Here is a 15,458-nt window from a genome sequence, read left to right as displayed (position 1 = left end):
TCCTGTCCAAGGCTGGTTTCAAACAGTGATCCTTAGATCTCAACCTCCTGAGTATCTAGGATTATAGACATGAACCATGGCACCCACGAACCTTGTGAACTTTCTTTGGGTTTGTGTTGAACCATGATCCACCAATCACTGCCTCTTATTCTAGTATTACAAGCTTGAGCCCCTGTGCTTGGCTTCAAGTGTTTTTTTAATCTTCACTATAAGGGGAAATTTTCTCATTTTTGCAGATAAGGTTCATTTTGCACAGGATTATACAATTTTTATTTTTTGTCGGTTGTGGGGCTTAAACTCTGGGCCTGGGCACTGTCCCTCAGCTATTCAGCTCAAGGCAAGAGCTTTACCACTTGAGCCATAGCACCACTTCTGGCTTTCTGAGTGATTTATTGGAGGTAAGGTCTCACAGAGTTTCTTGTCTGAGCTGCCTTTGAACCGTGATCCTCAGATCTCAGCCTCCTGAGTAGCTAGGATTACAGGCATGAGCCACTGGCACCCAGCTGATTATACAAATTTTGATAAATCCTTTTCCTGTTGTTCTGATGGCATCTTCAGAAGCAATAGTTCACTTCCTTCCTCACAATCACCACCAGTTGCAGGGACAACAAACACCTAAAATCTTTCCCACCCTTCCATTAGCTCTACAAAAAAATCTTAACTAAGTTCTCACTTCTGCTCCCCTAAAATACTCTTCCTTCCTGTGTCATACACAAGTCTTGCATGCTTTGTGTTAGCATCTGCTGTCCAGCGCCACCTGTCTCTCACCTTTGTCAGAATGGAGATTTGTCCTTTACAACCTCTGATCTAGCACCAGAGTCTTCCACCACATATTCATTCTAATAGTGAAATAATGCATTCATTCCTCCATTAGTTCATGATTGCTGACTGATCCCACTGGGTAACAAGTAACCCCTATCTTCATGAACCTTTTGCTAAATTGGCCTATTCATTATTTCCATATTAGAGCTCATGCTTAGTCTCCTTTAATAAATTTCTGTTCTCAGTTTCTACGGTGCCCTTTAATTCATTGTCCCATGACTAATTTCTACATAGCCTTAATGACTTAAGTCATATGTTCCTTTTCCTGATCTCTGGCCCTGGAAATAATTGAACTCTCACAGTATAGTACTTATATGTGTTCTTATGGTTTATCTTCCCTTCCAACTATGCTTTTTTTCCTTCCTTCCTTCCTTCTTTCTTTTCTTTCTTTCTTCTTTCTTTTCTGTTGGTTGTAAGGCTTGAACTCTGGGCCTGGGCACTGTCCCTCAACTCAGCACTGCTTCCAGTTGTGGTAGTTAATTAGAGATAAGAGTCTCATGGACTTTCCTGCCCGGGCTGGCTTTGAACCAGACTCCTCATATCTCAGCCTCCTGAGTAGCTAGGATAACAGATATGAGCCACTGGCGCCCAGCTCCAACTATGCTTTTCTTTTTAATGGGGGGGGGGGTCCGGTCATGGGGCCTTCACTCTGGGCCTGGGTGCTGTCCCTCAGCTCTTCAACTCAAGGCTAGCGCTCTACCCCTTGAGCCACAGCGCCTTTTTAATTTTTCTGCTTATGTGGTGCTGAGGAATCGAACCCATGGCCTCATGCATGCAAGGCAAGCGCTCTACCACTGAGCCACCTTCCCAGCCCTCCAACTATGCTTTTCTTGAGGAGAGGATCTACTGAATGCTTTCTGTTCCCTCAATGCATTCTGTTCCTTCTGTGGTGAAGCTGGTGATAGATGGATAAATTAATAAATAGATCTTCGGTTTTATTAATTATAAACAAGTTAGTGGAAATAGATAGAGTCTTCTTTCTCTTATTGATAAGTCTTTTCAGATCTGTTATTCATTTCTGGCCCTAGTATTTCCTTTTTGTTATTCGTCATGAGGCTTGAACTCAGGGCCTAGACACTGTCCCTGATCTTTTTTGCCCTCTACCATTTTGAGCCACAACTCCACTTTGGTTGTCTGGTTAATTGGTGACAAGAGTCTCCTGTCTGGACTGGCTTTGAACTGCAGTTCTTAGATCTCAGCTTCCCAAGTATCTAGGATTACAGGCATGAGCCACTAGTGCCCAGCTCTAGTATTTCTTTTTTATTGTTTTTATTTTTTTAATTGTAAAAATACTATACAGAGGGGTTACAATTACATGGGCAAGATAATGAGTACATTTCTTATCAAGCATTGTAGCCTCCTCCTTTGTTTCCCCTTCCCATCCCTTCCCATCCTCCCCCTGCCCCCCACTCAATCCTCCCCGCCCCCCCCCACACCAAAGTTCGTTTTTGACATAACTACTTGTACATCTCATTGTTGCAATGGGTCCACCTGTATCCCTATTTAAACGATTTGTTTTTCCCCTTCCCCTCCACAAATTATACCGACATGAAATACAGTGATAGCAGGGGTTATACTGTGGGGGAGGGACATACAAAGCAACAAAGAAATAATCTTATAAATGTGTTAGAAACAATCGCATGAAAGAAAAAAAAAAACATTTGAATACATATAGCCCTAGTATTTCTTAAAAAACAAAAACTCATTCTGGTTATTCTATGAATCTGGTATTATTTTGAAAGGGAAAAAAATGTCTTAAGATTTCTTCCTGATCCTAGAGATAAAGAATTTGTTTCTGTTAACTGACATTTAATAAATGTTTTCTAGTTGGAGAAGTTCCTAGTAATCTAAATTTATGTTTGCTGCTCTTTGTTATGATTATTTCTAAATAAAGCAGAACTAACCTTATTGATGAAGCTGCATATTCCTTCTTCTTCCCTCTTCCTTCCTCTTCTCCCTTTCACACTCTTCCCTTCCCTCTCTACCTTCTCTCTCTCCACACTCCTTGTTGGTGCTTGGGCTTACACTCAGGGCCTGTGCCCTGTTCCTGAGCTTTTTGCTCAAGGCTAGTGTTTTACCGCTTGAACCCCTCACCTCTTTTTCTGGCTTTTTGATTGTTCATTGGAGATAAGAGTCTCACAGACTTTCTTGATAGGGCTGGCTTTGGACCACAATCCTTAAATCTCAGCCTCCTGAGTAGGATTACAGGCATTTGCCCTGGGTGCCCATCTGCACATTCTTTTTTTATAACTGAAATTTAAGCTATGCCTAAGTGTTCTAGAAAAAGAAGAGTTGTTAAAACTCTGGTCTTTGAAGTGTTCTAATGGCCTTATGTGTTGAAGTGTGATCTATCACGTTTATTATTTAAAAATAATATGCACTTGCACCACAGCACCACTTGCTTTTCTGAATAGGTCATTGTAGATGAGAGTGTTATTATATACTTTCTTGCTGGCTTCCAACCACGATCCTCAGATCTCAGCCTCCTGAGTAGTTAGGATTGCAGGCATGAGCCACAGACACCCAGTTCAGATTTTATTTGGATTTCACCTTTTTTCTATTTGTTTCTTTTTTCCATCCCAAGGTGCCCATCTGCATTTACTTATTGCATACTGGTGGCTTTTGAGACTTAGCCAGCTCCCTGTTAGCTGCTGTGGCTTCTAGTACTCAGAACCACTGTGCTGTTCAGCCTTGCTAATACCATATAGCTCCACTTTTAAGAATTTGATTCATTTTGTCTTCATTCTTGGTGATCAACATAGCACATCTCATCCTTCTGTTCCTCCTTGCTTTGAGAAAAATCCCTTTGGAATGTCTTGGGCTAAGTTCCCCTCAACTCTTCATTGCCCTGGAGGATATGATGTAAGGTGGGTCAGAGCTCTTTAAGTTCTCCCAAGGTTATTTATTTTTTGTGCCAGTACTGAGGCATGAATTCAGAGCCTGTGTGCTCTCACTTGCCTTTTTTAGCTCAAGGCTAAGCCAAGATAACGGTCCCACAGATATGTCTGCCTAGGTTGGCTTCAAATTGTGATCCTCAGATCTTAGCCTCCAGCTAAGATTGCAGATGTAAACCACCGGTGACTGACTCCTCCAAGGTTATATCTGAAAAATATCCTAGTAGCACCATGACAATTTGATTTTTCAAGGACCCCCAGCTATTCTAAACCACACTGACATATTAACTTGACAGTTTAACAGGATAATCATACATTAATGGAAAACAGATTTCTTCGTACCTGTTTCTGTAGGATGGGTCTCTTTTTAAATTTCAAGAGGATAAGTATATGATTTGGAGACAGAATGGCCCCAAAGGCTCATGTGTAGAAGTCTTGGTTGGCAGGTAAGAGAGTTTGGGGAAAGTAATTGGAACACAAGTGCTCCATCTTAATCAGTAGATTCATCCTTTGAGTGATTAATAATTTGTGGAATACTGGCATTATCAGGAGGTGATGGAAATGGGAGTTTTAGCCTAGTAGGCTGCTGGTAGGGGCGGGGGGGGGGGGATGTCTTGGAAGGGTGTAACTTGTCTCTTGTCCCTTCCTTTCTGGAACTCTATTTCCTGTCCACCATGAGGTGGGCAGCTTTGCTCTACCATACCATGATGTTCTTCTGTCTCATTATGGCCCAGAAACAATGGAACCAAGTAATCATGGGCTAAAACCTCTGAATCTGTTGACAAATAAATCTTCCCTCTTTTAAAATTGTTTACTTTCAGGTATTTTATCACATCAACAAACACTAGCACAGTATGTAAACTGAAGAGAAAATTGTAAATCTGTTCATGAAAGCAATTTGACAGACTAACTCATAGCCTTCTCTGTGACATACTTCCTGAAATTGATTTCTAGAATTATAGATCATAGCTTTTTTCCCCCTTCTACTCTGGTGATTCCATCTTTGTTGCCTTTGCTGTTTTTTCTTCTTTCTTCCTAACCTTTTCATGGGAGAAGGTCTCCAGTCTCAGTCCTTGACGCCTTTCCTTCCTCACTAGTGGAGATACCACTTAGTCTCACACTTTAAATACCATTGGGATACTGATGACTTTTAGATTTACATCTCTAGACATTTCTCCTAAAGTCCAGACTTGAATACATTCTCAGCTCTCTACCAGACTCCTCCACCCTCATGTCTGCTGTTATATTAAATTCAATCAATCTAATTGTCCATCTTCCCCATCATAACTGGCAAATTCATCTATTCTCTCAGTTGCTAGGGCAACAATCCTTGGCATTATCATCATTTGCTTTCATATCCTACAACCTGTCCACATGAAAACTGTGAAGATTCTTCCTTGAAATAAGTCAGAATCCATCCCTTACCACTGGGAGCTACACAGTTAACAGTCCACTTAAGTCACTGGCATCTCCTCACTGGTTCATTGAGGTTTTCTCATAGCTGCCCTCTGTAGCCAGATGGGTCCTTTTTTAAAATAAATCAGATCATGCCTAGTCTGTGTTCAGGGCCCTTCAGAACTTCCCATGTTTGCACTGTGGCCTGTGAGGTTTACATTATCTGGTTCCCACGGATTCCTTTGATAGTAAAAGACGCTGAAGTTGAGACTTCAAGTAAATTTCCCCAAGGCTCCCAGCTGGAATATGGAGCAAGCATATCTAGTTAACTCTAGAATCCACAGCCTTTAGCTCTTAAATCTAGGGAAATGTGTACAGTTAGGGATTGAGAATAATGAAGACAGCTAGGTGCCAGTGGATCACGCCTATAATTATGACTTCTCAAGAGGCTGAGATCTGAAGACTGTGGTTTGAAGCCAGCCCAGGCAGGAAATACCCATGCCCTGAATTCAGTACTGGTGTTATAAAAAAAAATCTTTTAAAAGAATAATACTATTTGAGCTCTCCGTAAAGTCTATTATACTTTAGTTAATTCACTTGTAACCGCTTACATACCACCCAATGTGTTTACTTAACAGATTTATAGGCACATTCTGGCTACTACCAATGAGGGAAACCATGTAACTGTTGTTTTTCTGGGCCTGGCTTACTTCATTTAATATACCAGGAAATGGGTACTTGCAAGAGTGGGGATGGGCCAAAGGGGAGAAGTGTAGATGAATGATTAGGGGAGGTGGGGAGAATACAGTCAAGAATTCATTATATATACCATGAAACTTGGAAAAATAAGGGAAGGGGTGGGTTGAAAAGGGGTGAAAATGTTGAAGGGATGTCACAGATAAAGATGTATTATATATAAACTGCTTTATTAAATGGCAAAATATTGGAGCATATCCTACAAAAATTAAAGTGAGGGAAAGGAGGGTTGGGGGAGGGGTAGAACTATTGAAAGGGGTGACATTGATCGAGATGCACTGTATTCATAAACTGCTTTGTTGAATGGCAACTCTAGCGTACAACTACTTAAAGATAATAAAAATGTTTTTTAAAAATTATGAAGACATGGGGCTGGGAAGGTGGCTCAGTGGTAGAGTCCTTGCCTTGCATGCATGAGGCCCTGGGTTCAATTCCTCAGCACCACATAAGCAAAAAGAAAAAAGCCAGAAGTGGCGCTGTGGCTCAAGTGGTAGAGCGCTAGGCTTGAGCTGAAGAGCTGAGGGACAGTGCCCAGGCCCAGAGTTCAGGCTCCATGACCGGACCCCCCCCCTCCAAAAAAAATTATGAAGACATGTAATTCATAATTTACCATCAGCCCTGCTCTTTTCAGAGAGTCATCCCTTTTCTTTGTTTCTTTTTTATTAACATTACTGAGTTTTGAATTCAGCGTTTCATACTTCCTAAATGAGTGCCCTCACTACCGATCCACACATCCAGCCCCTGAGTTTTGTTGGTTACTTTTGAGCTAGAAGCAGCTTTCCATTGAGAAGGAGTCCCATGGACATTTTTCTGCCTGGGCTGGCCTTGAACTTCAGTCCTAACAATATCTTCCAAGTAAGGATTGTAGGTATGACCAGTGGTACCTTGATGTTTTTATTATAATTTAAGTACATGTTTCTCTGTCTGGTAGTTTTTGTCCCTTGGTCCAGGGGATGTTTGGTGGTTTCCCAGGTCCATTCTTCAGGACTGGGCACTAACATGGCCTTTTGTGACACATAACTGGTATTTCCCCTCCCCTGCAGGGGGGTGGCCTGTGCTTGTTTATTAGGGAGTTGCATTTTAATGCATCTCCTCTAGAATGACTAGATAGTATCTGGTCTCTTGTATTGAAGGCCTTTGGGTCGCCAGGCCCTGGCCCATGGTGGCCCCACTGGGAGACATTGACTTCTCTCTCCCAAGGTAGTTGCTGGGGATGCAGAACATTTGTTGCTGAAAGAGGCTGCTCTCAGGTTTGACTGGATCATGTGGGTGTGAGTATCCATTTGTCAACCAATGAGAGGCCTATTCTGAATACAAAGCTCCTTTGTCTTCTTCCTCCTTGGAACTGAAGTAGCTTTTTTTTTTTTTTTTTTTTTTTTGCCAGTCCTGGGGTTTGAACACAGGACCTGGGCACTGTCCCTAGGCTTCTTTTTCTCTAGCACTGTACCACAGCACCACAGCACCACTTCCAGCCTTTTCTGGTTATGTGGTACTGAGGAATCGAACCTAGGGCCTCATGAATGCTAGGCAAGCACTCCACCACTGAGCCACATTCCCAGCCTGAAGTAGCTTTTTATGCTCTGTAATATGTTGTGACAAATGTAGCAGCTCAGAAGAACATGTATTTATTCCCTTGAGATACCTGTAGTTTATCTGGGTTCACTGTTCAGGATCCCAACAGGCTGTAGTGTTGGTGTTGGCTGGGGTTGTGGTCTCATCAGAAATTCAGCTGGGTAAAAGTTACCTCCGAACTCCCTCAGGTGTTGGCAAAACTTATCTCTTGCACTCAGAGGACTGCTCTCTTGTAGCTGTCAGTCAGGGGCTGTCTACACTTCTTTGCCATAGGACACTCGATGTCATGACAGTGTCCTTCAAGCCAGTGAGGGATCTCTAGCTCCAGCTTGCAGGACAGTCTTTTAGAGCCTAGTACAATTGCAGGATGTTCCCACTAACTTGGCTATACTTACTGAGTTCAAGTGAGCGACAGGTCTTGCCCCAAAACCTGTGGAGGCTGTGGAGTCAACTCTTAAAGGCTTTTCCACTGTTCCTGTATTTCCTCAATTCACTGTGGGTTTAAGATCCAAGAAACAGTAGGCCAAGGTAATTTTCTTCATGGTTCATCTTGAAAAGTCCTAATGCCTTTTCTTGTCAGTCCTTTGTCTTCCTTTGTTCAGATGTAGCTGAGTTAATTATTGGGTGAAGTGAACCAGAGCTGCCATTCTTGTTACAGAATTTCTTGTTCCAGAACCAAAAGGATACTTACTAGATTCTGTGATAATTCTTTATGATTCCTTTTGAGTGTGAGCTGTGGATTGTTCATAAACTCCACTTCACTCATCTTAGGAGTGTTTCATTGAGTCGCTAGTGTTAATTTGTCTTAAATAATTACAGTTTTTCCAGTCTGAATCACTTAAAACTGCATTGGCTATTTATAAGTAACCTTGGATAGCCTGACATTAGTTTCCATGTGATAGAGAGCTGGGATTTTTTTGTGTGTACACCAGGGTTTGAACTCAGGGCCTCAGACTTGTTCTGCTTGCTTGTTCATCTGATGCTCTACCATTTGAGCCATGCCTCCAGCCAATAATTTTACTGGTTAACTGGAGATGGACTCTCCTGGACTTTTCTGCTGGAAATGGCTTTGAACCATGATCCAATCTCCCGAGTAGCTAGGATTGCTAGGTGAGCAACCAGCACCTGGGGTAGGATTTTACATGTTAGAAACTCCATTCCGTTATCCCTTTCATTGCTTTTTAAGACCCCTGTAATACCTATGACAGTATGTCTTATCAGGTCTTCTCTTTTGAAAGTCTGGATCTTCTGTTGTTTTGATGGGGAGGACTGAGAATATGAATCTCATCTCTGACCAAGTGTTAAGATAGTGGCTGAGGTACAGAGTTTGTTTTATTCTGTTAAGATTCATTTAATCCAGGTTGACTGGCTTGAAATCAATTTATTCTTTTGCATTTCAAACATATGTGCCTCATTACGCTACCCCAGAAAGGATATGTAAAAGGGAAAAAGAAAATTAAAATAAGCTATTGAAGTTTGCTTACCGAACCACAGTGTCACACCTGGGAAAACCAAATCCTCTTTAATTTTTTTTTTCACTTTCAAATTTCATGTAAATCTTACCCAGCTGGTTAATGATATCATAAATTGCTTTTAACGCTACATAAGAATCGTAGAAATTCATTTTTAAAGTATTATGACAAATATGCATTTAGAAACCAGGGTAAGATGATGTGTATGTCTCAGGGTATGGTATGAAAGCCACTTGCAAGATAGCCAGGCCTGGTCAGGGCCCCCTCTGTGAGTTCATAAGGGGCCAGGAGTTTCCCCACATACCTCGGCCCTTCATGGAAGGGCTGTATGTGAGGAGTGAGCCTGTACTTGAATGTCTGCTCCTCACAAGCAGCCACACCTAAGCACATTCCCTTGATTTCTACTTGAGTCTTATTCCCTAGGCCAGGTTGGGCCAAGGAATCCCCTTCAATTCCCAACATCACGTGGCCTCTAGAAGTTCCCCAGTCCTACCTTAATGTCACACAGAAAAAGCCACAAAAGAATTTTTACACTTTAGAATGTAAAGGGATGATGTGATGGGTGGTTTTTCCCTTTGGGGATTGCCATATGACAAGCATGTCTGGACAGAGGGAACTTGGGGAGCAGCCCACTACTGTAGGCGGCAGGGCTGGGCAGTACCTTCCTTCATCCTGTCACCTTTCGTTCCACCCTCTTTCCCCAGAACTTCTGCTTTCAGTTGCTCTGAGCTTTCTGTGAAACTTCTTTAATTTGGATCTATCGTGCCAGATGGCAAGATCTTTAAAAAGGGACGAGTCGTTTTAAAGTCTTTTAAAAAATGAATCTTTGAATTGTGATAGATGAATATATTCTATTCATTAAATAGTGAATAAAATTGGAGAGTACAACTAAAATCAGTTATAATCATTCTCCTCAGGCCCTCCCTATTCCCAGACATAACTGTTGTTAACTGCTGGTGTGTGTGTGTGTGTGTGTGTGTGTGTGTGTGTGTGTGTGTGTGTGTGTGTGTGTCTGTCTGTCTGTCTGTCTGTCTGTGTCTGTCTGTCTGTCTGTCTGTCTGTGTGTCTGTGTGTGGGAGAGAGTATGCTGCTAGTTCTTTGCCTGTGTCTGTCAAAGGAAAATATGTTACTGAAGTGAGTGTTGTGTATGTGTGTTCTGTGTGAGCCATATTGTCCTAAGCCTATAATTCTATAATGATATATTTTACATGAAGATCAGATGTCTTGGAAACTCTTCTCCCATCTCCCTTCCCTTCTATCCTTCCCTGTTCCCTTTTCTCTCCTCTTCCTCTCCCTCTCTTCCTCTCACTTCTGCCTTCCCTTCTTTCCACCTTCCCTCCCTTCCACTTCTTCTACCCCATCTCCTCTTTCTTCCTTCTCCCTGTCCCCTTCACCTCCTCCCCTTAATAGGATCTTTGTATGTAGTCCAGTGTGGCCTCAAACTCTCAATCCTCCTGCCTCAGCCTCGAGAGTACTGAGATTACAGGCATGTGCCATCATGTTCAGCCTTCTTAGAGGTCATTTGATGACATAGACCTTTATATATGCTTCGCATTCTCTATCATACATGATTTTTCAGCAGTGTTGATTTTAGCAGCTACTTTCAGAACAGAATTTGGAGTTTTGTCCAATATCCAGTGATTCCTTTTTTAAGAAAATCGTGGACAATCTCAATCCTTGTGTGTTTTCTCTCTTCAGATCTCAGAAAACTGATCTTCATAATGAAGGCTACATCTTGGAATTAGATTGCTGCTCCTCCTTAGACCACCAAAAACTCATCCCAGACTTCGTTAAGAAGGTGAGCATTGAGATTAGGACCTAGTGAGTCAGGTCGGCAGAGTGTGTGCTCAAGTGGACATAGGTGAGTGAGTGGGTTTGGGTGTCAGCTACACCTCCAGGTGCTTCAGATGGAGGGTAGGAGGTAGAGTGAAGCTGTGACAGCTGTGGCAGGGGCCCCTTCCCACATGTCATTCAGGCTGGAGCTGACTCTGGAGCAAGGTTGTCTTTCCTTCTTCCTCTCAAGCCGGAGGGCCTCCCCCATCTTGTGGCGCCGGCATGGTATTACCAGCTAATGGGCCTGCAGGCCAACTGGTGGGGCTCTGCCCCTTGCTCAAGGTGATCTGACTTTCCCCACCAGATGCCACCTTTTCCTGGAGCCTCCTTCCTTTCCTATCATGGGGATGTGCCAGAGTCATATGCTTCTGGCATGTAAATGTACCAGGAAACAGTGACTAGTGGAGGGAAATGCATATCTACCAGACATGTGTCTGGTTCTGAGATTCATGTCATACCACATGTGTCTTGGTGCTACATTGTGGGGTTTATTTGAGTTTCAGTATGATATTTCAGTGGTCTGAGGCTGACTTCTGTTTTCATCTGATCTTGTGCTCCCTCAGTCTTTCAGCATACTGCTATGTGTCACTTGTTGGCAATGGGATCTGAGACAGCGTCACTAGAGTCACTAGGTGGTTTCCAGAGGCCACTAACCCACTGATGTGGTCTCTTGATGCAGCATGAGACGTGGAGGCTGCTGTAACACAATGGGACTTGGGGTTAACAATAGGCTTTTCTTTTTGGTGCCAGTACTGGGGCTTGAACTCAGGACTTGGCACTTTTGCTTGACTTTTTCTGCTCAGGGCTGGTGCTCTGATAAGAGCTATATTTCCCCTTCTGTCTTTTTTGCTGGTTAATTGGATATGAGTCTTTCATATTTGTTTGCCCAGGCTTGCTTCAAACCTTGATCCTCAGATCTCAGCATCCCACAATATACTTTTTTTAAAAAATCTAATGTAAGTCCATTCTGAAATAAAGGTAACAATCATAGTGAATTGAGTACATCAGCCAGTAACTGGTCTTTCTTTTCAGGCTCTATTTGCAACATGAGTATTTGGGATCTAGTTTTTTGGGACTGGACATGCAGTAAGTCTGTTTATACCACCAACCTCATAGACACAGGAGTCACACTCTGTACTGTGAGTTGTGACAGCTACAATGTCGTAGGTGATAGGAATCCTTCAGCTCCATTGTCTTCTTACAGTCTCTGTAGGGGACAAACAGTCTGTCATAGGTGGAGCCTGGCTATAATGCTCAATCCCCTTACCCCATACAGGTGGCTGTGGTGCACTTGAGATCTAAACATCCAACTAGTAAGTTGGATGATAAATCTCATTGGCTGTCAATATTGGGGTCAATAATAGCACTAGATGCTGGGATATAGGGAACAAGCCAGCCGCAGTTCTTTCTTCATGTTGTCACAAATGGCAGGCAGTCTTTGAAGATAAACATTGCTAGCTGGGAAACAGCTGGAAGGATGTGTGAATGGTCCCTCAGGAGGATGCTTGAGTGGATCTTGGAGGGGTGAGGGGGTGTGGTGCTGACACAGCCACACTGGGCCAGCTTGGGGATCCTCCACATAGAGGGAGCAGCATGTGTGAGGATCTGAGGTGGGAGGGGTTGTCTAGGGTTGAAACCAGATTTTTAGATCCAGTCCCAGTATCCGGGGGTCTTGTTAGACCTGGCCAGTTGCCTCCATATGCCAAATAGACATGTTGAACGGCAGAGAAAAGAGATTTATTATATGGGAAGCCAGCACTTCAGTATAGTTTCAGCCATTTTCAGAAGTACAGATACTGTCTTTAGGTTAGATAGGGAGAATTGAGGGCAGGGAACGAGAAAGGTATGTCATTAAAATAGTCCCAAGTCACAGCTATGGCTTGGTTGTGATTAGCTCAGTCTTTGTCCCAGAAGGAATTTCAGACAAATTATTACTTTATTACTGGAGTGTAACAGGAACAAGGTGGTCTCACTATTTATTTTCTGTAATAGGAAGAAGATATTGCTTGTATGAGGGCAGTTTGTTTTTCACACAAGCTTGCTTCTCTGTGAATCTGGTCTTTCTTGGTGTCCATGGTGGTCACATAGTTAACTGTACCTCAGATCGAAGGCCACAGATAAAAAGGTTGGGGACTTTTAGTTAATTCACAAGACCCAGCAAAAGCATTTTCCTCTTACAGAATCATAAAGTCTTTCTTACAGAATCATAAGAGGAGTCACCACAGAGAGAGAGGTAGTAAAGGCCAGAGAGACTCAGGACTCAGATGTCAGTGCAGTGGGAGAAATTTTGCAGAAGAGTGAAATAATAGGTTGTCACATGAAGGGGTATTCATTTGTTGGCCCCTTCTTCCTGTATTTACTTATTAGTATTTGGGCCCTGGGACATCCAACCTATCCTAGATGGTAGGAACCAAGATCGTAGAGCAAGATCTCATTGATCAACATTTATGGCAGTTCTGATAGAAGATTGTGCAAATTCTGTTTACTCTGACAGAATGGATTACTTCAAAGGGAGGAGAGGTGGGTATTTTGTTTATACCTACCTCCTTTAGATGTCTGTAGATGAAGGGCCATGTTCTTTGGATTACTGCAAATGCATAACCAGTTTGGGTGGGGTCATCCTAGGGGGAGCATGTAGCTGCTGCTAGGGGCAGATAATGCTGGAAATGCCTTGCACTTAAGTCAGCTGCTTGGAATGGCGGAGGAGTAGGTGGGGGAGACACAGGAAGGACACTGTATACTCTGTCCATTATGCTCCTTGAAGGATACATGGGATGGGAGCTTTGGTGTCAACAAAAATCAGATCACTGTATGACTGACATGTTGCTTGTGGCCATATTGACTGGTTAGGAGGAACTAGGCAGGTTGGTGGGATGCTTGGCTGCTGTGTTCTATAATACCGAAGTGGAAATGGATCTGTGACCCACAGCAGGAAACTTCCACTTACAAGGTTCCTAGAAGACATTAGTCCGGTTTTGTTTTACTTCTCTCTTCTCCCAGCATGTTTTCCTCCTACTCCTGTTGTATGTGTGCGCGCGTACATGCTTGTGTGTGTATATGTGTATTTGTGCAATAATTTGGTTATATAGCTGTATCTGTATTAGAGTTCTGTGTTCTGAATATGATGTGTTTTAAAGTCCACCGTAGCTAGACTTTAGTGGTTCATGTCTGTAATTCTAGCTACTTAGAAGGCTGAGATCTGAGGATGGAAATTGAAAGCCAGCCAAGATAGGAAAGCCTGTGAATCTCTTTATCTCCAATTGACTACTAAAAAGCTGGAAGCAGAGCTGTGGCTCAAATAGAGTACTAGCCTGGAGCAAAAAAAAGTTTAAGGATAGCGCCCAGGCTTGGAGTTCAGGCTCTAGCTTCAGCTGCCCTCTCTCTACACCCCCCCCAAAAAAATCCAGAGAAATAAAAGAAAATTCACTATATCATCCTGCTCCTACTGTAGTAACCTTGATTTCACATTAAAAAACAATTGGATCTAAAAATAATTAAAAACAAAATTACTGGGTCCAGACAGACTAGATTGCATATAGACTGGTTGCTGGGGCGACCTGAAATTTCTGCTCTGGAGTTTGCCTCCAGGTGTGTACCCCAGTCTCTCACCTCTAAATTTGGGGCTCATGGTCCTTGAGGTCACACCACTCAGCACCTCACATGCATCCTTCCTCCCCGTGCATGAAGGCAGGCGTGGATAGCTTCAGCATTTATGGCTGCTGCTGCTGCTTGCTGTGGATCTAGTTTCTAGCCCAGTGGCCATGACAACCAGAGAACGGGGACAAAATAATAGGATGAGGTCTCTTCCTCTGCTCATCTGTTCCATTGTTGGACTCTCAAGGAAATGCCCCTTCTGGGTTTCAAGAACAAAGGAAACCCAGATGCCCTTCTCCTGTTTCTGAAGATGGCAGAAATTTTCCTGGGTATAAATGTGTCTTCGGTCAGTACCCAGGTAGAAGACCACAGGGAAGAGATGGATTAAAATCCATTTGTGCATTGTCAATATTTAGTGACTAGCTTAGCTCCTGTGTGTGTGTGTGTGTGTGTGTGTGTGTGTGTGTGTGTGTGTGTGTGTGTGTGTTTGTGTGTGTGTGTGTGTGTGGTGTGACACTTGTTAATTGCTGTTCGTTTAGGCCAAGATGAAGCTGTGTCACTGGCTGCTACAGCTTGTCGCCATTACTTTTTATATAGGCCATTATTTAGTCTGAAATAATGGCTCCTGTTCCAATGACAAGTAGATTTGTCTTGGGACAAGATGGTAATTAACTCATTTGGTCATTGTTCCATCATGCCCGATATGCTCATTCTCTTCTCCATATATGAGAATTGCATTCAAAATGAATAGATTATTCTCTTTCTAAGTACAATGTCCTGGTATATTGTTTTGCCACCAAATGTTTGCAACGTGCAGAACCTTTGGCTCAAGAACAGTAATAAGAGGAGGGAGAGAGTTCATGATTTCCCACAATTAGGAAAAACAAAGTCATTTGTAATCTGTATCAAGTATAATTAACTGAAGATGCTGTTGTGATTTTGCATAGAGGGCGACCGGCTTCTGGATCTTTCCATGTGGTTTTAGGAGTTCTCTGAGTAAGTCCCCTTGCTAGGCTCTGCTCTCCTCTCATTCCCTGCCGTGCTTAGCCAGCCTGTCTTTACTAAATTCCTTTTGATGGATCACACAACAGTTGATATGCAGAATTATGGGCAGATTTTG

General features: G+C 42.8%; 1 protein-coding gene across 2 annotated transcripts in view; it reads left to right on the top strand.

Moving 5' to 3' along the window:
* Positions 1-15,458, top strand: part of Rftn1 (raftlin, lipid raft linker 1) — a 222,179-nt gene that overhangs the window by 116,701 nt on the left and 90,020 nt on the right. For both annotated transcript variants that reach the window (XM_070018648.1, XM_070018649.1), the window contains exon 4: positions 10,610-10,709. In XM_070018648.1, coding sequence (XP_069874749.1) covers positions 10,610-10,709 — 100 coding nt within the window. The remainder of the gene's footprint in view (positions 1-10,609; positions 10,710-15,458) is intronic.

This window comes from Dipodomys merriami, unplaced genomic scaffold (assembly GCF_024711535.1).
Source record: "Dipodomys merriami isolate MVZ:Mamm:240054 unplaced genomic scaffold, mDipMer1.0.p SCAF_13, whole genome shotgun sequence".
In the NCBI taxonomy this organism is placed as follows: Eukaryota; Metazoa; Chordata; class Mammalia; order Rodentia; family Heteromyidae; genus Dipodomys; species Dipodomys merriami.
This window is presented reverse-complemented; position numbering and strand designations above follow the sequence as displayed.